The sequence below is a fragment of the Petromyzon marinus genome, chromosome 51 (genome assembly GCF_048934315.1).
Source record: "Petromyzon marinus isolate PM22_M1 ecotype Great Lakes invasive population chromosome 51, UKy_Petmar_22M1.pri1.0, whole genome shotgun sequence".
Classification (NCBI taxonomy): Eukaryota; Metazoa; Chordata; class Hyperoartia; order Petromyzontiformes; family Petromyzontidae; genus Petromyzon; species Petromyzon marinus.
Genome location: NC_133717.1, coordinates 13240121 through 13266777, shown reverse-complemented (window position 1 = coordinate 13266777; position 26657 = coordinate 13240121). Strand labels below are relative to the sequence as shown.

At 50.9% G+C, this 26657-nt stretch overlaps 1 protein-coding gene across 1 annotated transcript in view; it reads right to left on the bottom strand.

The window, feature by feature from the left end:
* Positions 1 to 372: 372 nt before the first annotated feature.
* The window catches only part of ASCC3 (activating signal cointegrator 1 complex subunit 3), a 117268-nt gene continuing 90983 nt past the window's right edge, over positions 373 to 26657 (bottom strand). The window contains exons 39-43 of the mRNA XM_032973575.2: positions 13651 to 13802; positions 11443 to 11596; positions 8886 to 9137; positions 8057 to 8232; positions 373 to 4725 (exon numbers count right to left, since the gene is read on the bottom strand). Coding sequence (XP_032829466.2) covers positions 4602 to 4725; positions 8057 to 8232; positions 8886 to 9137; positions 11443 to 11596; positions 13651 to 13802 — 858 coding nt within the window. The 3' untranslated portion in view covers positions 373 to 4601. The remainder of the gene's footprint in view (positions 4726 to 8056; positions 8233 to 8885; positions 9138 to 11442; positions 11597 to 13650; positions 13803 to 26657) is intronic.

Genomic DNA, 26657 nt, shown 5'->3' with positions numbered 1-26657 from the left:
CTTATCGGTCACCACGTGCCCCTTATAAATCTCAACGTTCACCCTACAAAGTCCCATCACAAGGGAGAAACACACTCACCACGAGTACACTCACCACGACAAACCTGTCAACCCCTTACCGGTGCCCTACCTGATTACAGACCAATTCAGACCTCATTGGTCACCACGTGCCACTTATAGATCTCAACGTTCACCCTAAAAAGGTCCCATCACAAACGGCTGTACGCCGTATGGACCTGACAACTCAATTTCCCTGTACAAGAATACGGGGGGAACCGTGATGGGTTGACAGCGGTGGTAGTAGCATTGCCACTATCGCGGCAACCTTCCTTGTTATGGACATTTGTAAAGTCTTTGACACAAGCCCAACACTTGTGTGGTGTAACGCTTTTTATTTCCACTAATTTTCCAAAAAAAACCTTTCGTCCACGCATCCTCGTTTATACATACACACCGGTTTTCAAGTTTTGTATATAGTGTATATATTATTTATATATATGCACAATGAGAAAGGTGAGCCATGTACAACAAGACCTACATACGACAATAGTTCGGTCTAGAAAAGAAGGCAATTTGTACGTAAACATAACAAAGTCGTCTCACAAAGTCGTACGGCTAACTTCATGGCCACCACCATCGGTGTTCCTGAAGACCTTGTTAAATGCGCGATGCTTAGACGTACGAGCGCGTGTGCACGTGTGCGCGTGTGCACGTGTGCACGTGTGCACGTGTGCACGTGTGCGTGCGTGCGCGTGTCCGTACATTACGGGGAGCGGTGGTGCAGCGGTTAGTGGGTCGCGCTACAAACGCCGGCGTCCATGAAGCTCCTGGGCCTCCCCAAGGTCGGCTCGGCCTCAAATGAGTACCTGGCGCGGTGTGTAAAACATCTTCACTGGGGGACGGGTGTGGTGCTGGCCACCCATCATCGCCCTTGTGTGCCATCCCGGCCTGTATAGGAGCTACTCTTGAACAGCATTTGGCCCAACAGCTGACGTCGGCTATACGGGCGGTGGGCTCTTTGTCTCTGTACGTACGCACACAATATTATTGGTATGAAAGTGGCTGTTGTATCAGATGTGTGCAACACAAAACAATAATTGTTGTGTAGAGACAACTGAAACTGGCCTGTGGCGGCTTTGGTAAGGATTCAACACGTTGGTTAAACCTTAAAAACTCAAGAAAATGGGAAAAAAAGACAATTTCTTATAATTACATATTATTGAGATGCAACTTCCCATAATATATTACAGGTAATCAAGACCTCGATAATTGTTCAAAACAAATGCTGTATATATTGATAAAAATTTAAGAAATAAGATTCATAACATGCCTTTTTGAATTTAAATGATTGAACCTTCATCCTAACATATCAATGCCCAGGTTCCGATGAAAATAACAGCTGCGTGATTATACACATCTCTCAGCTATGCAGAACATAACATAACGTCGTTAATTATTGCAACTATTACTTTCAAGGGTCTTCTCGGGAAGGTCACGGAGGCGAGACTTAGATGGTTTGCACTAAGAAGGGCTTTGGAGATTAGAGGTCCATGGACTCGCATAGAGAGCCATGGACTCGCAGAGACCCACAGACTCACAAGGACGCCATAGACTTACACCCACAATCACAAAGACCCCATAGACTCACGCAGAGACCCACAAAGACCCACAGACGCGAAGGGCAAGTGGGGTACCACCAATGCAGAGCAGAGTAGAGGGAGACCGAGAGAGAAATGGGATGGGGTGTAACGAGGTGTGAAGAGGACAGAGAAAAAAAATGTGACTCCTTGGGTGTCAATGTACGGTGCGAAAGAGGTTCAACATACGAACATTATATATACGTCTATGCAAGTCAATGGGTCTCTGTTTGAATCTACGGATTTCAATTTAAGGAGCGTGAATGCGACCTCAAGGAAAGGCACGGAATAGAAGATCACGGAGAGAGAGATGAGATCTGAGCGCCTGGGCCCGTGCAGAAGATGAAGATGATGCGACTACACCTACCCTACAAGGGATGATTTAATTTCTTTAAATAACATTTCCACAAACAACTTCCTTTCACAGGGCAATTCGATTTCATGTCATTAACAGCAAAATAATTTCTGACCACTTTTATGAATATTTACTTTTATTCAGATTACTTTGAAAGTAAACAAAAACAGGTCCTTCTGTTATGCTCAGATGATATGTTGTACATATTCGCAAAAAATAAACACTCACACGCACTAATTATATATGACATAAGAGGATCGCAAAGTTGTCACATCCTGGCATAGAGAGCAGTGAGTGGCCTTGTTGCAGCTCTGTTATTTCTCTAAATGGTTCCCTTAAAGTGCAATGAACTTGGTCCATCACCATCATAATCATCATCATCATGATCATAATCGTCAATCACCACCATTGACGTCCCAAAAATTCAATCCACCCACCTGGAAGAACTCGGTCGGCTCCAGACACCACTCGGAGCTCGCGGCTCGCACGGCGCTCGAGAATAACTACGCTTGAACGCGTGCCCCCCTAACCCTTTCCCGTTCCGATGATGTGCGTGTGCGTCATCACTTTTTCTTCCTGTTCCGTTCCGATGACGTACACACACGCACGTCGTCGGAAGAAAAACTAAAATTAAATAACTTTATCGGTACCGAGGCTCCCACAAGGCCATGCGGGAGGGCGCGTGGCAAGGTTTTGCGCCAGCTATCGTAGGGTTGCGGTCGTGTCGCTACAGTTCTCTGCGGTGAATACAATGTCTTTAAAAACAGCGGCCCTACGCCTCTCTACGTAAAATGAACGCCGAGCCGCTTGCGCGTTCCGAAATTCAGCGGTGAAGGGGACACCGCACCCTGAAACTTGCCAGATGCCTTGGAAACGGGGAAGGGTTTAAGCGGTCATCTCGTGCAGGTGCAACGTGCGAGAGTAGCCCTTGGTACGGCGAGCAGATGGTGTCCCACCCGGCCGTGCTCGTGAGTTCTCCAGCCCTGGGTTGTTTCACGCACGGAACGTTCGGACGTTGGTTGCAGCCCGTGGGATGTTGCGATGGACGCACCGGAAACCACGAGGTTTTATTTGACAGAACCGCCCCCCCCCCACCGCCCCTTTGCCCCCCCCCCCCCCACCGAGCGAAGGAGGTCGAACCATTCGAGAAGGCAAGAGGCTTCGCCGGGAAGAAACCTCCGTGCGGAGTTTGCACCGGAAACCTCTCCCTCGTCGAGTCAGGTCTCTCCCGGTCGGGAACGTCCCCGCTAGAGTTCCCACCGACGTTGGGAGAGCTGGCAAAGCCGAGCGGGGGGCCAACACACGTGGCACGCTCGCGCCCACGGGCAAGTCGCAAACCGCCGGCCGCCGAGCGTGGCAACAACGTGGGGAAGGCACTGGGAGACCGGTGTGGCGGGCTCGTGGCTGGTTTCCTTCGCGTGTCTCTCAAATTTTCTCTCCAAGGTTTTGCTCGGGATTTTCTTTTTCCCCGTGGCCGTTCGAGATTTCTCCGCCTTCAGCCCCGAGACGCGTTGACACCCAACATGATACGAAACCCTTGCAAAGGTGAGCGTTCGCCCTTTCGCTTGCAGCGCCGACTTGCCTGTAATGTCGGGGCGGGTCGACATTTCCATCAACTTCTGACGTACATTTGGAGGCGACCCGGTACTGTTTGGGGGTGTTTACTTGCGAGCTTTTTCCACCGAGGCCTCGGGCTCGTAAAAATGGCACGTCCCTGTCTTTAATGCCCATCGTGTCCATCATTGCCCATGTTGGCTCACGTCATCAGCGGTCAAAGACTGTCGATGACAGGCTTGGCACTTCTAGGAGGCGAGCCTGTGGCCTCACTTCCTCGTCCCACGAGTGATGATGGAAGAACAGAGGAAAAAAAAAAAACAATTGCATCCAATGATCCGGTCACCAGCTGTGTCCATAAAGGACCTCGGGTGTGTTTAGCGGAAGATGCAACCGAAAGTAAATCAGAAAAACTATTTTAAAGTTACGATCAGGCACACCTTTGCAACACTCTAGGGATGTCACTGCTGCCATGATGTTTCAACCAGAGCTGGGCCCCCATCCCTCCAGCACTCGACCGATTATCTGTTGCTCGACTGATCGGGTCGCCAAAAAAAAAACTGCCAAAAGCCTCGCCTCTGTTCTCATGCGTGCCTCTGAACGGGAGGTGATGGGCGGGGCTTGGTGATGTCGCGAAGGGGGGGGGGGGTTATCACTTTTGGAAGGCAGGGGTGTACGGGAGGAGGGGCGGCCGCCGTTTATGGCTCCGAGTATCCAACCACGACTAAAAAGTTGCCGACCGCGATGTCTGGTCGATAGCTCAACTTAAATCGGCGGCCGGTCACCCCCCGGGGCTCGAACACGACCGGCTCGTCTCATCAGCGACAACACTCGCGTGCTATTGCAACCATCTTGACAATCGTAACTTTTAAATACTTCCACCGCCCCCCCCCACTACCCACCCATCGACGAACGAAGGCTGAAGCTCGCTTTAGGGGGGACAGCCCTGCTGGCTCAGCGTGGGTGACGCAGCCAACCAACGGGGCGCGAGCTGTCCGGGTTCCTCGTTGGCGTCCACGCGCGTGGCGAAGAGCGTCCAGCCGCCTGCCCGGGCATCACTCGCACACCTCCGAGTTGACCTGTGCTCTGATGCTGGCAGGGATGACTTCCAGGTGTACGTCGTACTGTTGGTCCAGGCCCAGGTAACAGTCGCTCATTACGTACAGGGTGTAGATGCACCTGTAGGGGGGAAAAAAGGCAGGGGGCGTGTAACGGCAGAGGCGTCATCAGCGCCACTGGTGTCACCGCCAGTGATTTCAGACATCAACATTTCCATCACTGTTCACGTCTTCATCTCTTTCCTCATTAAATAATACACAAGTAAATATGTTACTTCCCTCAGCTGGTATTCAGGAGGTCGTGAGTTCAATCCCAACCCTGACGCCTGCTGTATATTTGGAGTTTTCGTGTCTCTCTCCCCGTGGTCGCGTGGATTTTTCTCCGGGTCTTCCGGTTTTTCCCTCCACGTTTAGAATCAACATCACCACGCGTTTAGAGCATTTAGCTGTATTCATATTCTTGGTTCTTTCGGTAAAGTCACGTAGATAGAAAATAAAAATAATAAGTTAAAAATAAAATAAAAATGAAAGCAAAAAAACCCCATGGCGTTTCGATCGCAACACAAGCGGTCTTCATCAGGCACAACACAAGCGGTCTTCATCAGGCACAACACAAGCGGTCTTCATCAGGCGCAACACAAGCGGTGTTCATCAGGCGCAACGCAAGCGGACTTCATCAGGCACAACACAAGCGGTGTTCATCAGGCACAACACAAGCCGTCTTCATCAGGCACAACACAAGCGGACTTCATCAGGTACAACGCAAGCGGACTTCATCAGGCGCAACACAAGCGGTGTTCATCAGGTGCAACACAAGCAGTGTTCATCAGGCACAACACAAGCAGACTTCATCAGGCACAACACAAGCGGTCTTCATCAGGCGCAACACAAGCGGTGTTCATCAGGCACAACACAAGCTGACTTCATCAGGCACAACACAAGCGGACTTCATCAGGCACAACACAAGCGGACTTCATCAGGCACAACACAAGCGGACTTCATCAGGCGCAACACAAGCGGACTTCATCAGGCACAACACAAGCGGTCTTCATCAGGCACAACGCAAGCGGTGTTCATCAGGTGCAACACAAGCGGTGTTCATCAGGCACAACACAAGCGGTCTTCATCAGGCGCAACACAAGCGGTGTTCATCAGGCACAACACAAGCGGACTTCATCAGGCACAACACAAGCGGTCTTCATCAGGTGCAACACAAGCGGACTTCATCAGGCACAACACAAGCGGACTTCATCAGGTACAACACAAGCGGACTTCATCAGGCACAACACAAGCGGTCTTCATCAGGTACAACACAAGCGGTCTTCATCAGGTACAACACAAGCGGACTTCATCAGGTACAACACAAGCGGTCTTCATCAGGTACAACACAAGCGGTCTTCATCAGGTACAACACAAGCGGTGTTCATCAGGCACAACACAAGCTGACTTCATCAGGCACAACACAAGCGGACTTCATCAGGCACAACACAAGCGGACTTCATCAGGCACAACACAAGCGGACTTCATCAGGCGCAACACAAGCGGACTTCATCAGGCACAACACAAGCGGTCTTCATCAGGCACAACGCAAGCGGTGTTCATCAGGTGCAACACAAGCGGTGTTCATCAGGCACAACACAAGCGGTCTTCATCAGGCGCAACACAAGCGGTGTTCATCAGGCACAACACAAGCGGACTTCATCAGGCACAACACAAGCGGTCTTCATCAGGCGCAACACAAGCGGACTTCATCAGGCACAACACAAGCGGTGTTCATCAGGCACAACACAAGCGGTCTTCATCAGGCACAACACAAGCGGTCTTCTCCTCTCCACCTGATGAAGACCGCTTGTGTTGCGATCGAAACGTTGTGGGTTTTTTTGCTTTTATTATTTCCAACTTATTTTAATTTTTTAATTTAATTTTACTATTTTTTTATTGTGGGTTTTTTGCTTTTATAATTTTCAAATTCTTATTTTGTATAATTATTTTTATTTATTTATATCTACGTGACTTTACCGAAAGAACCAAGAATATTAATTCCTGCAGTCACGATAGTTTTAAGTCAAAATCTAGTATTTAGCTGCTATAAATTTCCACGTGATGGTAAGCCACTTCGTTGAGCTATCATTTGTGGCCATGTTGCTTCTGACAGAAGAACATCACAGCTCAGTGGGCCTTACCTGGTAAAATGAAAAAAAGTAAAGTTTTAGTTTAATTGCCATGGCGATTGTGGTCACCTGGAATGAGCCAAAATTGTCATTCTGGCCAGATGGAAATTATGCTACTGCAGCTAAGCCAAACCATAACAAATTGGTATTTTGGCAATATAACCGCTTTATATTGCACAAAACTTCCAAGGAATCCCTGGCAGGATCAGACTCTTCACATAAATGGAAATTTCAAGGTGGGAATTACTCAGAGGATGTGTGATTCCTGCAGGTATCATTCCGGGGTTGGAATATAAATGAAATTAATACCATTTATGCAGGAATTCCTAGCTCAAACCATCATCATCATAATTAATTATAATTCATCATCATCGCCATAATTCATTCTCATTCAAAATCATCGTCATCATCATCATCATTCAATCTCATAAAAAATCATCATCACTATCGCTCATCCATTCTCATTTAACAATGTCATTCATCATCAACAACCACCGCCATTCATACTTCGGGGCACACCCGGTTTGTGCCACCCAGCCACCACCCTCTCTCGAAAGCAAGCGGCGGGGACGACATTAAAGACATCGACAGTGAGGACCACAAGGAAAGATACGGGGGGAGGCGACGGGGGACTGCCGGGTGATCAACACACATGCGCGTGCTCGTGGGGGTCCAAAGCTCAACCGGGCGACTCGCTCGCACGCAACGACGACGCCACTTCAGGTGGAGTGCCGTCAATTTCCATCCTCTTCAAAACCTGCGGGGGCGGGCGTGCTGTTTGAGAACCCAGTTTGTCTATTCACGCCTGCCCACTCTCGCTCTCCTCTAAACGGCCGAAATTCAACGCGGACCGGTCCGTCCGTCGCTCACTCAGTTGCGCAATCGAAGTGCTCTCGACATCGCGCAAGTCAATCATCGCCTGCCAACTGCTTTGTTCACATCTGAGTGAGCGGTTGTGCAGCATAACCCCGGCCCTGGTCTGCGCGCAACTCAATCGTGCAACAGAATCGCTCGTGTGGACCCCGCCTTGTACTGTCAGCACGACCCTGTGTCACGTCAAAAGCGGCCGACTTAACACCACCACCACCACCACCGTCGTCGTCGTCGTCGTCGTCATCATCATCATCATCATCCCCCAGCCGTGATCGACCCACTCCTAGATGAAAACCCACACAACCTGCAGCGGTGCAACAATGATCCACCACCTTGAGCTGACCCTTATTTGACCCGGTGACTGCATCCCCCCCCCCCCCTCTGTGACCTCCCAGCGTGACCCCTCACCGGCCCGTGCGTTCGGGGGCGTAGAACGCCAGCGAGACGGTGGTGGCGCCGCGCACGAAGCCCACGCGCTTGAGAGCCAGCAGCTCCTTGCGGTCGACCTCGCCCAGGACCAGGATCCAGGCCTCGTCCTTGGGCTTCGGGAAGCGTGGGCACTGTGCCTTGCTTTCCGCCTTGCCCTGCGGGCGCGAGGGCGGCGAGTGTCGCCGTGGGTCAGTGCCGTCGCCGTGCGTCAGCGCTTTCAGGCGTCAGCGCCGTTTGCCGAGCACCGGCTTCATTGTCATTATCACCGTCATCTTTGTCATCATCGGATGCATCAGCATCATCATCATCATCATCAAAGTTGACATTGTCATCGTCAGTACCATTGTTACAATTAGTGTCAGTCACCATTAATCACTAAGTTTCATCATCATTAGTTTAAGTGGCATCATCAGTGTCACTGTGGTAATCATCAATCACCAGTGTCATTGTCACCATCAATATTATTAGCAGCATTACCGTAACCATTGACTGTGTCATCACAATTATAATTTTCACCATGATCAGTTTCGACAGTAATTATAATATTGTCGCTATCATCCCATTCATTTATCAGTCTGCCCCACACATCATCCTGCATGCATGCCGCACTTTGCCGTGAATTGCTTGTAATTGCTGTGATGATAAAGGCTCATTAACATGATCATCATCACTATCACCACCACCTGCGTCACCACCAGCAGCAGTAGAATCACCATCACCACCACCACCACCACCACTATAATCACCATCACCACCACCACCATCACCACCACCACCACCACCCCTGCTGCTGCTGTGCTCTCCGCACCTTGCCGTGGTGCGCCGCGTGCCGTCTCAGCCGCACGGTCAGCACGTACTCCTGGTCGGCGTGCAGCCGGAGCCACCGCTGCGCTGCCCGCGGGACGCCGTCGGCGCTCGGCACGGCCCGTTCAGTGCGGCTCCCCCCTCCTCCCCCTCGCCCCCCCGACTCCTCCACCTCCTCCTCGCCGCCGTCGTCCCAGCAGCCCCGCACGGTCACGCTCACGTCCAGCAGCGGCAGCGCCGACACGTAGGCCCACACCTGGACGGGGAGGGGGAAGGGCGGCAGCGATGGAGGAGAGGATGATTGGTGGGGAGGAGGATAATGATGGTGACGATGGAGAGAGTAGGAGGCATTTGTGGAGAGTGAGACAGGGCGGAGCAGTGCGATGATGAGGAGGATGAGGAGGACAATTTTAATTATTGGGAAAAGATTGGAGGATTTGGAGGTCGGTGGACGATGATGATTGAGAGATGAGTGAAGGATGATTGGGAGGTCGGTGGAGGATGATGATTGGGAGATGAGTGAAGAATGATTGGGAGATTGGCGGGGGATGATGATTGGGAGATGAGTGAAGAATGATTGGGAGGTCGGTGGAGGATGATGATTGGGAGATGAGTGAAGGATGATTGGGAGATTGGCGGGGGATGATGATTGGGAGATGAGTGAAGGATGATTGGGAGATTGGTGGGGGATGATGATTGCGACAATGGTGGAGGAGGGGAATGAATGAGGGCAATTAAGAGGAAGATGCAGAGGGAGGATGATTGCGATGGTGATGATGATGATGGAGGGATGATGGAAAATATGGAGAAGAGATTCAGGAGGAGAATGGAGAGGATGAGGAGGATTTGGAGGTGAAACATTAGGACAAATATGGGTTAGGAGGATGAGGAGAAATATTGAAAGTGACGAGTACGTAAGACGGTGGATGGGGAGGAGGAGGATGAGAAGGATGATGAACAGGGAGGATGACGGAGGAGCGCCATGAGCTTACACACTTGTGACATCTTTGCAGCAGTGATGATTTGACCTCGGATGTACCTTTAAGTGGGACAAGCTGCGGACCTTTAAAAACGCGTGCCCGCGGGGAAATCGGACCGTCATTCATCATCATCATCATGCGATTGCTGCTGCTGCTACTGGCAAGCGTGTTCGGCCTCCACGCTGTTGCAAGCACATGTTGGATCTGGCGCGCACGGGGGATTCGGGACCGTTTCCGCTTTGCTCCCCCCCCCCCACCGCCTCCCGTAACCACGGTGATACTGCCGCTATCTTCTGCGCGTTATCCATGCTGAGGTGCGTTGCTCCACCTTTGATCTCCGCCGGATGCATGCAAGGTGGCGCGCGTGGCCAGTTCGCACCGTTGAAAACCTCAGCCGGGAGATGGAATCGAAGGGGCGACACCCCGGATTGCAAGTTCCAGCGCGCTATCCAGGGTCTGTTCTATCATCACATTTCTATCCCCCATATCTAGCCTTAACAGACCGCAGGAGCGAGTGCTGTTAAGCGAGCAGCACCTATGAAGGCCGGCACAGCACACGAGGGGATGAGTGGCCAGAGCCACACAACTGCCACACCAACCTGGGTACTCATTTGAGGCTGACTCGACCTAGGGGAGGCCCAGGACCGGTTCCGATAATCGTCACCGGTGTTGGTGGCCCACGAGTGGGAGTCGAACTCGGGTCGCTGGATTCGTAGTGCAGTGCGCTAACCGCTACGCCACCACTCTCCACACAATTGAAACCACGAGAAACAGGAGGCACGCGGCAGCAAATACGACTTCCACGACACTTTTCCACCACACGGTTTTTATGCCCCCCCCCCCCCTCAGCGACAACAACCCCCCCCCCACCGCTTACAGGAAGAAGTGCAAATATTAAAAATAATATTAATAATCGCAAGACAAGAAAACAAAATAACCAAAAGCTCCAATTAAATTCCCATCATCACAGGTGAAATGAATTTCGGCGATTCCCCAGTGACAGAAATCAGCGGCGGTGTTTTTTTTTTTTCTCTCCACGGCTAAATCGAATTCTTGCCTCCTTGGCAAGGGTGGGGAGAGGAGAGGGGGGGGGGGGAGAAGATAGGAAATGAAAAAAGATCTCGTTTGGCGAGGACACCACTGTGCATATGATTATTCAATTAGCAGCGATGCAAGTCGGAGCTGTGATTATGCTGATTAAATGTAGGCACTGCGGCCAGCCTGCATCGTGACGCAAATGTAACAATTGTTGCCGGAGCTCATAAGTATTAATTGATTTTACATATATATGTGTGTATTCATATACACTAAGATTGGCCCCTATAGCCTTGACAGACTGCTGAGTGCTGTTGTTAGCGAGTAGCGCCTATTAAGGCTGGCACGGCACACGAGGGGGTGGGTGGCCAGCACCACGCCTGGCCGCCGTTGTCTCCCCAGTGGTGATGATTTTACACACTGGACCAGGTACTCATTTTAGGCTGAGTTGACCTGGGGGAGGCCCAGGGCCGGTTCAGATAATCGTCACTGGTTTTGGCCGGCTTGACACACGCGCACATTCGGCTGCAAGCAAGCTCTGCTCACCTGTGAGATGTGAGCGGGGGAAAGCTCCGGGGAGAGGATAGAGGCGAGCGTCGCTTCCCGGCCGTCGCAAGCCGCGATGAGCTGAGGCAAACTGTCGATGGGGCCCTTGAATCCTCCTCCCTTGGCTTCCGTCCTCCGGCCAGTGCTCCACTTCCTGCGAGGGGGCCAGGTGACAACGAGCGACGTGACACCGGCGATTTCGCGGCGAGCCGTGCGGAAAAGCTGCAAGCTGTTACGCATTTGCCTGGCGAAAGTCAGCGGTGCGCCGTGAACCCGGCGACCTGAGTTTACTCAACTACACTAAGCTATTTTTTTTATTGTAACAGTTAAGGCCCACTGAGCTTTAAAGGGCTTTTTCAGAAGCGACCTGGCCGCAAATGATAGCTCAACGAAGTGGCTTATCACGTGGAAATTTATAGTAGCAAAATACTCTGAATTCATGTTGATTGTACATGTGGACATCAGGAATTTGGCCTGGGTCTCAACCCCCCCTCTCTCTCTCTCTTGCTTCACAACAACCCCAACGCCTGTCAAGGCACGGGGGGGGCCTTCTTCACCCAGAAGTCGACTGATGAAGGGCTATAAAAAATCGTTCCGTTGGGGCCACAGTCTAATGAAAGGGTTACCACTTTTGACTTTCTGCAAATTGGTACCTATTTAATCAACCCTGGAGGGATGATGATGATGATTATGATGGTGACAACCGGCCGAATTGACTCTCGGAGTGGGAATTGCGAGTCGAGCACTCCAGGTATTGGGTGGTAGATTTAGTGGCAGAAAGGAACCAACACCGCCACGTGTTAACCAAACGTAAATTTGACTCGACTTGAATGTGAAACAATACACATCGTCACTTTGTCAAACAAGATCCGCAGTGTAAAACATCTGCACCGTCACAGGATGCCCATGAAATAATAAGAGCATAGCAGCTCAATGGGCCCTTGCCGCTGAAATAAATACAATCTAACAACGAAAAAACCCAAAAATAACCATTTTGAAAAAAGAAGCAAAAGCAAAAGTAATCTGTGTACAAACCCATCACTCGGTAATGCTACACACAGCAAGCCATCGAATAAAGTTTTGATAATGCTTGCGCAAAATAAGTTCCACCAGACTTTAATCGAGGCTTACTTTGGAGCCCCCGTGCTTACGCGATAATCCTGTCTTATTGCACAATGACGTATTAATAGTAGTGGCTGTTAAAAAAAAAAAAAGACACTAACAAGGATAATCCTCCAGGATAAACAACTCGGGCATATGAAGAATTCGCTGTGCGTGTGGTTTCAGGCGGGGATGGCCTTACACTAACATCGTATTCTCTGTTCGTCTACTACAGCAGAAGTGCAGAGAATTTCAACAGGACCTACAAATCTGTTTTATTGCCTTGCTCAAGGATTACGACACCATCGATAGACCAGGGCTCTGGGTTATTCTTCATGCCTTCAGGGTCCCTGATCCTCTGCTCACAATAATTACGGACCTCCATGATGATGGGCAGGCGGTGGATAAAGCTGCATGTCCAGGAGTTGACCTTGGGGTGTGACAACGATGTCCTCTGGCTCCTAGATTATTATTGAACAACTTTTTTGACCATGTAGGTCGATAAGCTTTCCATGGCTGTGTCAGAAAATATCCATCTGGTACAGATACAATGGGAGGCTGATCGATGCCCGCGTGCGGTCTAGGGATGGCTCCCTATTGATCAACTATGCTATGTATGCCGGTGATCTGGTAATTGCAGCTCACTCGCAGCAGGAGTTGGAGCCTCTGCTGCTGAAACTGGAGTGTGCCAATAAGAGGTGGGGCCTTACCATCAGCCCCACCAAAAACTAAGCACCTGCCTGGATATTTTATTGTCAAACACTCCACACCTCACCTCCTCCATGAGTGATGGGGTAGCTGTGGAGAGACTGGAGAAGTTACAGTCACTGGGCAGTGTGCTTATGACCTGACTCCGGTTTGGTAACAGAGGTCTCACTCGGACTCAGTTGTGAGTGACATTATCTTTTCATCAGCTGCGAAAGGCTTTGTGGAAAGCTGCCTGGCCTGTTGCTCCACAGAAAGCTACAGCTCTTCAGTGAGTGAAGTTCCTGGGTGAAGCAACCACGACAGTAGCGATAAGAGAGTGACAAGGAGGTGACAGACTGCCGGTGATGGAGCGAGTGGCTGGATGACCAATCGCGCCTCTTCACGTGCCGGCGCTCTCACCTGAACAGGTGCAGGTGCTGCCTCTCCACGTTGGGCACCGTGAGCAGCGAGTGATCATGCAGCCAGCGCGCCTGAACCAGCATTTGCACCAGGTGGGTGACGCACAGAGCCGACACGAGCCAGCCCTGCTCCGCCACCGTGTCCAGCATGGCCTGACACACGGGGTGCACACGCGCGGCATTGCAGGAAGGGAGGGTTGTAATCATCACCGTCGCCGTCATCGCCATCACCATCACCGTCACCGTCATCATCATCATCACCATCACCATCGTTGTTGTTAGCCGTGATCTGCTGGATGAAGGCTTCCCCGCCCCCCCCTTCCCAAGCTGTTGCCATCGTTGCGATCTAACAATCCACCGAGCACCTGCACGCACCTCCGACTAGCATGGCTGGCTACGTACGGTACGAAAGAAGTTCAATGTACGTCAACATACATCCTCCCGCCCCCCCCCCACTCCGTTACAGACAGACGGACAGAGCTAACGCATCGGCGCTCTGAGCCGTGGTTGGCAAGCGTTGGATATAACCGGAGGCTGTTGAGAGGAAAAGGGACACAAGAAAACGTTTTTTCATTCCCAGAAACATTTTGGTTGCATGGCTTCGTAACGACCCCGTCTCCACAGAAGATGCGTCCCCTCCTCCAAATGCCACCCCACCATTGTCGTCAACTGTGCTAATCGCACCTCCGATTCGCACCTTCGATTAGCACGGTTAGGCTACGTATGGTGCGAAAGACGTACAACATACATGCATCCTCGATGGCAGCATCCTGCCCAAGCCTGCTTTTAACAAGTCAAGATTATGCCTGACACCTGCGCGTGTTATTTAATGAAAAATGTTGACTACCTCGCCTGGTATGCAGGAGGTCGTGAGTTCGATCCCGTCCCTGATGCCTGCTGCTAGTTGTATATTTGCTTTTCTCTCTCGCCTTGGTTATGTGGATTTTTCTCTTATTCCTCCGGTTTTTCCCTCCACATTTCAAATCAACATGCGTTCAGGGAACTTAGATGCAATGCATTTCCACACGATAAGCCACTAAAGTTGAGCTGTCATTTGTGATAGCTAGATTCACTTCTGAAGAAGAGCTATATAGCGGCTCAGTAGTGGGGCCTTACACCCCGTAATATAAAAATAGTTGTTTTATTTGTTTTTGTTTTTATTCAAGGGGTGCTCTCACCGTCTACCCGGCGCGAGTCCAGGCGAGCACCCACCCGAGAAAGACTCCCGTGAGGCCCCGATTGGCGTCCTCCAAACGGGCCCTCTAAGCGGGCCTTCAACTGGATTGGCAGCTTCCCGAAATCGTGGTGGAAAAACCTCTCTGGTAGCGAGCACCTCGTGCCTTCACCTACACACCTCACTGTGGTGCTCTTTGGGGCACACGTTTTCCACTTGTTTCGAATTTCCTTCCTTAATGTCCACGCAATTTCATCCATCAGACGCAAGCCGCAGGCTAAGCATTGCTTTTCTTTCCTTCGGCACATTGTAAGTTGTTTTGTTACAATCAAGTTCCCGGTGGAGGATGTGAATGAAATAATCATAATAAAACAAAGGACATCACCTCGTATTGTAAAATATTACGAAAAATTGAGTAGCCAATTTTCCAAATGTCAGTGGTTATGGTTTTTATATTCTGTGATCAATGACACATATGATGGTCATGAGAATTACAAAAACAAACTGTGATTGACGACAGTGATGGATTGCAAGGGATGACAGTGATGATGAGCGTGTGGTTATTGATAATAATAATAAAAAATCTTGTGTCTCACACAACTATAACTCCCTCTAATGAAGCCAACTTTTATTGACAATGCACTTCACGGCCTAGATGCGGACAGCTGTTATCTTAACGCTACCACAAACTGAAGCCACACATTCTAAACGACTAGATTTTACAAAGCAGGCAATGTCAAAAAAGGTCAAAGCAGACATAAGCATATTTGCAACATTTTCTGCCGTCTTTGACTCACTGTAAAGGTGACAATCTGCAAGCGCTAAATTTATTTCTTCTTTCCACGCACGGCTGTCTTGTGGACGCGCGACGATCGGGCACAGGCCAGGCCGCAACTCAGTCAGGGTGTTAAATTGTCGCCGAACTACCAGGGTGGCGACTAAAAACACAACACGTGCCGGCCTGAATACAACACCCCCCCCCCCACCGTTGAAGCAGTGAGCGCCTTACGGACGGCCGGGAGGGGTATTAATGCGCTAATCTCCTCCTAAATGTGGTCAAGGGAGCAAATGTCTCACTCGGACGCCAAGATTAAACTGTCAATTTTTTTTTTTATTTCAGATCTTCATTCTCATTATTATTGTTGTGACTTTGAACACTCGCTGCCATACACCTTTGAATGACCACAATAGCCCGACACCACCCTGCACTTAATAAATAAAAACTTGAACCGTCGTGACAGCAGTGTAAACACACACACACACAGGGACACGCACGCACGCACGCACATCCACCCTTGCAGCGCTCTCACGCCACACGCGCTAAATTAAATCGCGCAATTTCTCATTATTAGCATAGTTAATGGGCCGCCAATCTTCCTTTTGAGCATCCCGCACAGACTGTGCGTTGATTAAAGCATTTGTATGCATTGCCACTGTCGCTCGCAACGAGCACAGGTGTATCGGCAGATTTAATTTTCATCGCTGGGATTTTTTTTGGTATTTACACATGCACACACGTGCGCGCACACACACACACACGAGCAAAGGCAGACAACAACAGCCGCCATTCGCCGCGAAGTGGCGGTGACGTCACCATGGCACTTGTGCCAGGCTGGGTGCACTTTGAGGCCACGTGAAGTGTCGAAGGCTCGCTGGCAGGAGGTCACGGGACAGACGCAGCAGGTGCCACGGGTTGATTGACAGATGACTTGCAGATGCACCGCCTGTGCTCGCTAATGTGACAATTTGCTGCATTTTATTCGCCCGACGCTCCGCTCGTTGTTGTGAGCGTCGCTACTCTGCCCCCCCCCCCCGCTGTTGCTGGAGGGGCGACTGCCTCCAACTGCCCAGCAGCTTCGTTCACGAATCGAGGCCGATCTTGACACCGCTGGTACCAGTCATCCACACTGTGTTCAACAACCACCACCAGCACCACCACACTGCAGGTCACAACAACCACAACACTCACTCACTCACTCGCCCACTCACTCGCCCGCTCGCACCACACTGCGCAGGTTACGACATTCCTTGGTCCGTTTCTTGCCCCGCACTGCTCGATTAACCAAGCCACTGCCTCATAGCACGTTCAAGAGCAACTGTGCGGCTAAATGACAATAATACATTAGGCCAACTTTCACGAAACATAATCTGCCAATGGACTATGCACTACCAGGTACTGAGCATTTCGTTAGGCTGTTTAGGCGAGTCTGGAAGTTGAATACATACAAGTAATTGGCTCTGTGTGTTTGCAGACCGTTCCTCACTTACGCCATTTAAGCACTCCCGACATTGATTGAAATGTGTTCATTCATTCACCGTATTGCAGTTGCACATTCACTGCTGCTGGTCGATGTAAAAACAAAAAAAAACTGCTTTTTTAACAGCGATTCATCAAGAGGGGCGACCGCGTGGGGGGGGGGGGGGGCATCAGATGTCAGGAAGCTGAGCTGGCACCGCTGAGAACCTGGGTTCGAATCCAGGAAACCACCAGCTGTGATTTAAAACTTGGTTCTCGAGCGTTGCGAGTTGATGGTCTGAGCCCGGTCACCAATGACCGGCACCAACAAACAAACAAAAATTCCCATCACATTTAGATTTAGTTCCCTCCTTAATTAGGCTTAATGTCAGCTCTGAGAATTGTCAACATTGAATCCGACTCGTGGGTGACATTTGAAAGCGTTGCCCCCCTTCTGTGCTGACTAAAGGTCACTTGAAGGGACCTTGGAGGTAGCTCTGTGATATCAACTTCTGTGGGTCGTTCTCGAACACCAAGGGTGGCACTGCTCAAATGAGAAATCCGGACGAGTTCTTCGTCTTAACGACGTGACGCCAGTAGCAGAATCGGGATACAATTTTGGATTTTGATGTTGTTAAATTATGAAATCATATTATCTGCATGAATCTAGTTGATGTATAATCACAGAAACGACCACCCACGACCCACTTGTTACGGGGAAGTTTTTATTCTGCAGTGCATTGACAAAGCAATGGAAATGAAACACCCACCCCATGAACAAAAATATATGTTTTGTTTTTTCTGTTTGGCAAATTCATCCTTGGTGAAAAATGAACTACCTCAACTGCTATACAGGAAGTCATCGTGGGTTCGATCCCAATCCTGAGTTTGCATGTCCTTCCCATGGCCGTGTGGATTTTTCCCCTGGGGCCTCCGGTTTTTCCCTCCACATCCAGAAACACGTTTCGAGTATTGGGCTTCTTTAAATTTGCACGCGAAAAGCCGCTTCGTTGAGCTCCCATTCGTGGCCAGGTAGCTTGTGAAAAAGAGCTCTTGAGCTCAGTGGGCCATACCGGGTAAAAGAATAAATATTTATAAAAAAAAATGTGGGTGAACACAGGAGTGACCAGAGAATGCGTCTACATACGAGGATATAACTCACCAGAAATCACCATTAGCAGGTTTGAATGTACGCCTGCCTACATTATGCAAACGTGCAGAGGCATGCACACACACACACACAAATGTGCCTGGTGCTGTGTGTGTATATATATAAACACCTGCTCTAATTAACCAACTTTAGCCAGTTTTCATAATAACTTAATTGAAACACAATGGAAATTCACCATTTGCATAATTGGCTTCATTGAAATACAACATAAGTAATGTGGAATGAATATGCTTCAAAATGGATGTAACCGTGCATAATAGCGCATTGGGATTGGTGCGTTGGGGATGTACGGATGAAATGCACCGTACAAATATAAATAAGTGTAAACATGTCCACTGGGGAGACAGAGGCGTGGTGCTGGCCACCCACCCCCTCATAGGTACTCGCTGACAGCACCAGCCCCAAAAAGTCTGTTAAGGTTACATCTTTGCCTTTGTGCATGCTTCTCGGCAAAATGTGTCATTCAGCCGTTTCATTTCATTGTTTCTCTGGCCGGTAAATGCGGCACATGTTTAGAAAGCGGAAAAAAACGCTTGCAAACCCACAACGAGCAATGTGTCCTTTCCATTCAATCGATTCTCGGATAACTAAATAAATAAATAACTAGCACCCCCCCCCCCGCCTTCACCAAACCAATGAAAGATCGCAGGAGGCCGAGAGAGAGAGAAAAAAAGATTTATGCTCGAGTCGCTCGCTGGAAAATCCAGACACCTGCTACCCAGTGTATACACTCTCCCAGCCAGCCAGCCAGCCGGTCGGTCAGCCAGCCCCACAACCTCTCTCTTCTCCTGCACATCGCTTCCCCATCTCCATTCTCCCCCCCCCCCGCCCCTTTTCCCCCATTTTTCGTCCCAGACGCCCACGCGCCGCCGCAACAACCCCCCTGCCCCCCCCGCCCCCCCCATAGGAGCCTTGCCTCAAGCTCGCTGCCGGCCGACTTAACACGCTGGCATTAGGAGCTAACACGCACTCTAATTAAGGGCAATCTGTGTCTCCTTTGGACGGGTGCCCCTGCAATATGCCCAGCGACACACACCATCCCTTTTTCTTACTCCCCGCTGACCCACCCTCCCTCCCGCCCCATCCAAATCCACATTCAAGTCGGCACCATCCCCCCCCCCCCCATCATCACCAACCCGAACCTCATCCCACCGTGTCCCCCCCCGCCCCCAACGCAGAGCAAGCAGAAACCAATGGCTCACCCACCAACACCTCGATCGCTGCCACCACCACCCACCACCCACCCCCTCCCCAACAGTCCCTCCACACAAAGGAGACCCAGGGGAGGCGTCTAATTTAACGGGCGAGCGAGCGGAGAGATTTACAGGCGCACGTTTTTACACGGTTTCACAGGTTGCGGGTGCGTGGAGTCATTAGCATAGCGGCTCTTGTCAATGCGCGAGCACAGTTTTACACTTACGCCGCTCTCAATGGATACGCCGGCGATGTATTCATCGACCGGCCAGTTCACGGCGTGAGTCCGCGTCAAGCGGGCAACGGGGGCGGCACCAAGTCTCCGTCGTTGGCCCCTGAGCCAGTGGGGGAAATTCCACGTTAGCAGCAATTTTGGTCGGTCCAAAGTGCTCGCTCAATTTTGCCCACCCCGGAGGCATGATGGGATGAGTCCGTCCTCGACGACATGTTGAATTCCACGAGTCCTGACACGTTAAAAAATCTAAACACAATGCCACCCACGCAGAGAGATATATTTATGAGCTGTGAAAATTATATAGTGCAGAATGACTTGGTCGAGCACAGTAGACGCATACATTTGACAATGCTCATAATGTATACTGTAAATAAATCAGCCAGGATGTGTCCGATCTTGGACGCAAAGTAAGTTTGAGCCCAGACAGAGTTTGGATGAGGAAAACGGCATGCATCACGGGTGTTACAGGCTGCGGGGCAACACTGTGGGCACCGGAAAGGAGTTCAGGAAAAAAAAAACACCCAACACAGCCACGAAGGGAATAGCAAAAATGAGGCGACGTGTTGGGGCAATGGTTATTTGTTTATAGTACATAATTAGCGAGGAAAGTATATGATATAGATAGGCTAGAGAAGCAGAGTCTACCTCTCTGGCCTACCTATACTCATCGCAGTGAGACAAAGAGAGCGACAGACAGCAACAGGCACAAACACAGAGATTGAAAAAGCGCCCCAGAGACAGAGAGATGGGGAGAACTCGGGAGACGAAGGGACGGAGGGAGAGAATCACCCAAAGACGTGCAGAAGTGACAGAAACACAAAGAGAGAGCAGCAAGCGACACGCACAGAAAGAAACAACACAGACACACACAGAGAGAGAGAGAAGCAGAGGACACAGACAGAGGGAGAGAGGAAGAAGCCCAAGTCATTTAGAACGCTAAGGGCTGGGGTCATGCCTTGCCGGCATGTGCTGCGATAAATCGTCTCCGCTCCCACCACCGGGCCGGGCAGGGAGGCAGTAGGCGACGCAGACTTCATTATCGTGAGGAAGACGGACAACGCTGGCGGCGGCCAAGAGAAACGCCGAGACGCAAAACTTACACACGCACACACACACACACGCGTCGTTGTCGTCGCTGATGTTGTTGGCTGCACTTTTGCATGGTTCAGTCGAGTCAAAAGTGTCCCGACACTTGTGCATTGTCTTTGTACTGTTTGCCTTTTGGCGTTCTCTGGTCTGACACCGGTAGTGAGACTAGGCCATCAAGAAGGCCGTCGCTCTGGTGTAGGCCAATCAGTTTCAAAGACAACGCCACATGTTATTAGAGCGTGTTTGTTTGCATGTTCTGCCACAAGTACCGTGTGTGGTTAATGCAGAACCGATGCCTTGCAAAAGGTTTCTGTTTGGCAATTGAACATGTTAACACCGATTGTTTTATTGCCAGGAAGGCTAAAACCTTTTGTTATTTTTCATCAGTCGAACTGGTTAGGCGAAGCTAAACGACCGTGCTTCTATCGTCTTATCGTATCTTATTTTATATCCGTAGAGCGCCGGGATCGTGCGGGGAACATCGGCGCCAGCGCTGGGGCACTCCGCAAGGCAGGCTCGGGCGTTAAATGAGAACGTGGCACGGGGGGCCGTGTTAACGTCGGCACGGGGGAGACAAAGGTGGCCGAGCGTGGCGCCAGCCACCAGCGTCCTCGCGCGCCGTGCCGGCCTTTTCAAAGGTAACCGAATAACTTGGCAATGTCCCCCTTCGCTCATCCCGTCTCTCCGGCTTGGAAAAAGTTAAATAAATAAAAGAAGAATTTCAGCAGCACTGCCGCAATACCAGAAAAAACTCTGGACCGGTTCGACACACAGTGTCTGACCAGCAGTCGGGTTTTATTTTAATCGATGCCGGTGAACTGGTGACCTTAGAGGAAAGGACATGGGGGTGGGTGTGGTGGTTCGACGCAAAATTAGAAAAAAAAAAGAGCAACTCAAAATAATCACGAGCTCGCTTAAAAGCACTTGTTCAGAGAAGCCTGTATTGGGCCCTATGAGGGATATTCTTCTGAACCGTCTTTGTTAAAAAAGAGAAATGGAATACAACGTACGCACACACATGGTAATGAGCGTGGACGTATTTTGGTAGTCCCGTGGAGCGCCTTTCACAGGACACCTCATATTATTTGTATGTGTCTTCCCGCTAAACTAACTCGCATGCCAGACACACGCAAACTATTATCTCCCTTCCCTTGCCCATAAAAACAGCGGCGATTGTGCCTCGCCGCAGCTGCTGTAAGCAAGACGATTTCTCCAAGTCGCAAGTACAATTGCCGTGTGCTTTTAAACCGCACGTGTCCCGCGCAATACAAAGCACCCCCTACCCCGTTAAGCCTGACTGACTGCCGGAGCCAGTGGCGTTAGCGAGCACCCACTAAGGCTGGCCCCCAAGTGGAGCGGTCTGCAACATTCCTGGCCGCCTTTGTCTCCCCGGTGCCCATTTGAATACTGAACCGAGTACTAATTTAAGGCTGAGCTGACATCGACACGTGGTCACAAAAATATATGGCTACATATGAACAGACAAAGATCCCCCCGTATAGTCTTAACAGACTGTTGGGGCAAGTGCTGTTAGCGAGCACCTATGAAGGCCGGAACGCCATTCATAGGGGGTGGGTGGCCAGCAGCACCCCTAGCCGTCTTTGTCTCCCGCATGGCGATGTTTACACACTGCACCAGGTACTAATTTCAGGCTGAGTCGACCTAGGGGAGGCTGAGGACCGGTTTCGTTTATCGTCACTGGTGTTGGCCGTGAGTGGGAATCGAACTCGGGTTGCCGGGGTTCGTAGCGTAGCGCGCTAAACCGCCACTGCTCCCCAAGTACACAACAACCGCCATTCGCCACTAAGTGGCGGTGACGTCACCACGACGCTTGTGCCAGGCCATGTGCACCTTGAGGCCACGTGAAGTGTCGAACGCCCGCTGGCAGGAGGTCACAGGGCAGACCCAGGGCAGACCCAGGTGCCACGGGTCGACTGACTGAGATGACTGGCTGGTGCACCACCTGTGACCCCTACTGTGCCAACCTGCTGTGCTTTAGCCACCCGGCGCTCCGCTCGTTGTTGTGAGCGTCGCTCCTCCGCACTCCGTTGTTGTTGGAGGGCGACTGCCTACAACTGCCCAATAGCGTCCTTCACGAGCCTCCTCCAAAGAGGCCAATCTTGACACCGATGGTACCAGTCATCGGCAAGTCCACTCAGCTCCACGTCCTCCTGTACCACATCACTCCATCTCTTCTCTAGCCCGTGCCGTGCCCGTTTAGCCCCCTCGATCCGGCCGAACAAAAAGTGTTTCGGCATGCGGTGGCTGGGCATGCGGGCTACATGACCCAGCCAACGCAGCCTTGCCTGCCGGAGGAGCTCAAGTACACACACACAGCTACGCACACACGCACACATGCACACGCGAAGGATCCAAAATGTGCACCTGCATGTCTGGGCAACCAGTGCATTGGGGTCACATCCTGACTTATGCCGCGAGAGTAGAAAGATGTCCTCGTAGATTTTTTTTCCCCTCTCGTTTTCTTTCCCCACCGCCGATAATTCTTGGAGATGCCTCTGCGTTGGCGTTCTGTGCAGAGCGAGCGCCCTTGGAGAGTCTCGCTCTGCGCTCAAACTTTTACGCGAAGCGCACAGCGCTGCGAAGCGCACGGCCCAGACAGGCCGTGCGCTCGCAACAACCGTGTCGCTGGCACACTTTGCAAAGCGTGATCTATAGCCCCGAGGCCGTCAACAACGGGTCGCACTCTCTTGGCGCTCTTGACTGATTATCGCGTTGCTGTAGAGCATTGTGGGAAAAAGCAAACATACATCGCAGCTCCGTTCGGAGTCTCCAAATAAATGAATAATAATAAAAAATGTTGCTTAAGTCCATCAGCCAAATTGTTGGCTTTCCAGGCCAATATTATCCAGCCAGATTTGTTCGGGCAAGCAAACAAACTCTTGACGAGTGGTCAGTCAACACAAAGACTGGCCTCTTGGCATACTAACGTGGAATTTCCACCACTGGCTCAGGGCTGCCAGCAGTGATGAGCATGGTCCCTCCCATTACTCATGCGACATTTTTTCTGAGAATAAAAGCAAATAATGAAGTTGTACCTCGATGACAAATTACTAACTTTTGTCGTGTAGATTATAAACCTCGGTTGCGTGACGTGGCCCCATCCAGACACGGGTCTTGAAGCTTCATTAGCGGGGGAAAAAGTCTCGAGTGACTTTCAAACACACTGCCACGGTACTTGTGATGCCACTCGGCTGGTGCTGCATTGACACGTTTCCGCTGGGTGTGTGCGAGCGACTGGTGTTGTCTACAAAACTGGAATGGGTTCACGTTTTCTCCGCTGTGTATTTCCGAAATCCAACTTTGGGGAGAGGACCATCTAAAATGTTGCTGTGCACAGCTTTGGCCAGGTTGCTTCTCCTCGCTTGAACTCCAGTGCCGGATGGAGCTAGTGCGGGGCCTGTAGCATGATGTTGTTATAAAGGGGCCCTCAATAAAAAAAAACATAAATATTAAAACACAAACGTTTAACTTGCATAGTAAAGTAATTGTATTTTTTTATTTGCTATACAGCCAGATAATACGACAAATCGCTAACCTTAAACACCCAGTCGTTCATAAAAGTTGAAGGCTGTATAGTACTATAGTAATAGAGCAAGTGCAGAATCACTGAACCGAAATTGAAAGTTTGAAAGCATTTAGGGCGGGACCCTTAAAAGTGCGGGGCCCTTGAAAGTGCGGGGCCCCAAGCATATGTAGCTACTTTTGCGACTAGGATAATCCGGCACTGCCCGACTCCACTTCTGATGGCTGATTTCTTACTTTCCTTTGCCATCAGGATCATTATTATCATCATTATGATCGTCACAAACGCTTCCAAAATTCTAAAAATGCAGCACCACGACGGTCACTCCAACGGCCACCCTACGTGCACCACCGCCACTGGCACACCTGCCACAGTAACGTGGAATTACCAACGCTGGCGTGACCCGGCTCACGGCGACCCGCCGCACGATCGTTTGAAGGGGGGTGGGTTGTCTGTGGGGGAGTCAGTTAAGACTTTCGCTACAGCAGCAGCACTCTCAGGAAGATGTACCCCCAACCTAACCCAACTCAAATTGCCTTTAACAGCGGAGGGTTAGGATGTGAAAAGTAATTGTGGGCAATTAAAGGGGCCTCGTTTCTATTTCTACCCCTTCGTCTTCTGCCTCGCTCTCTCTCTCTCTCGCAAGCTCCACCCCCTCCCACCAACCAACCCAAACGTTTGGCCGCACGGGCAGAACGGCATGCAGCATCCACAACCCTCGGCGTCCGGCCCGCTCCACAGACAGCCCCTTCCACCCGTGCCCCAACCCACCCCCCCCCACAGTTCGCAGCGCAATTACATTAATTCGTCTGTTTTTGCAGTGGCCGTTTGTTCCCAGAACCCCCCTCCCCCCCGCCCCGTCCCTACCGATGCCTTGCCATGTCTTAGACGTAATTAATACGGAATTTTCTGGGCTCGCGACAGTCACCAGCATTGTGCCTGCACGTGGCTTCCACGCTGGAGCTATGATGCCGGCGACCGGCGTCGGTGAGTTTAGATTCCCGGACATGGTCAACACCGGTGACGGTTATCTGAACGGGCTCTTGGCCCTGCGCCCTTAGGTCGACTCGGCCTTAAATGAGCACCTGGTTGTGGCGTGAAGACATCAGCATTGGGGAGACAAAGGTGGGCGGGCGTGGCTCCTGGCCACACCAACCCCTAGCGTGTGTCATATCGGCCTGAAAAGCTGCTCGCTACCAGCATTTGCCCAAGTAGTGTGTCAAAGACAATACGGGACATTTTCACAAGCTAATCACTCAGCCATTTCAATGCTAAATTATATGCTAATTCCTTTGTCAAGGCGCTTTGTTTCCTCTCACACAGCTTAAAGGTCGTGATCTGAACGTGGCTCTTTCACTCCAGCGCTGTCCTACCAGACAGTCTCGTCCCTTCACCTGATGAAGGCCGCTTGTGTTGTGGCCGAAACGTCGCGAGAATATTATTGTGTTATTTTATCAATTTATTATTTTATTCTCATTCTACGTGACTTTACCGAAAGAACCAAAGAAGATATACGGGACATCGTTGTCATTGTGCGTGTGTGCAAACACGCGTGCCTGTACGCGCGTGCCGTACGTAACACGCAAAAACGCGTACACTACACATGCCTTCACAAACTTCGATTTCTCTCGAGCAACAACAAAAACCCACTCAGACTCACTCCGTCTCAAAAGCAATCCACACGCCCATTCCCCATCCTCGCCCCTCCTCAAAAGCCCAAAGAGCAGCGGGCAGGCAAGGAGAGCCTTAGCCCTGTTGCCCGGAACTTATTCTGCAACCTGAGAATACCAAGGAAACATTAGAGAAGGGTCTTAATCTGACCCCGTTCCTATCCATCACTCTGGGCTGCATCCACCCACCCACCCACCCATCTACCCACTCGCCCACCCATCTACCCCACCAGTCACCCCAAACCCAATTGCGTGGCCACCCCCCCAGTAGGTTCCCCCCTCTGCCCCCCCCCCCCCCCCCCGTTGAACACCGGAATGGCTGGCAATCTGTCAATGGCATGGCCATGAGCTCAGAGCCTTTTACAACCACGGCGCACATAGCCCTGCCAAACGAAGTCCCGTTTATAAATAGCCCAGATCGCTGCAGCGTTTGAGGATGAGGGCAATTAGGGCCAATTTTAAATCGGCCGCTTCTTCTGAAAGTCGTCGCGAATGCAATTGCGAGCTTAGTGATGCTTACCGACAAACGCGAGTGCGCGCGCGTGTGTGCGCGTGTGTGTGTGTGCAGGCAAGGTCTGTTCAGAGGTTTAGACACCGCTTTATCCTGTGTATGATGGGTGCGCGTGTGTGTATGTGGGTATGCGGGGAGCGGTCGTGTAACGGTTAGTGAAATGCGCTCTGAAACCGGCGACCCG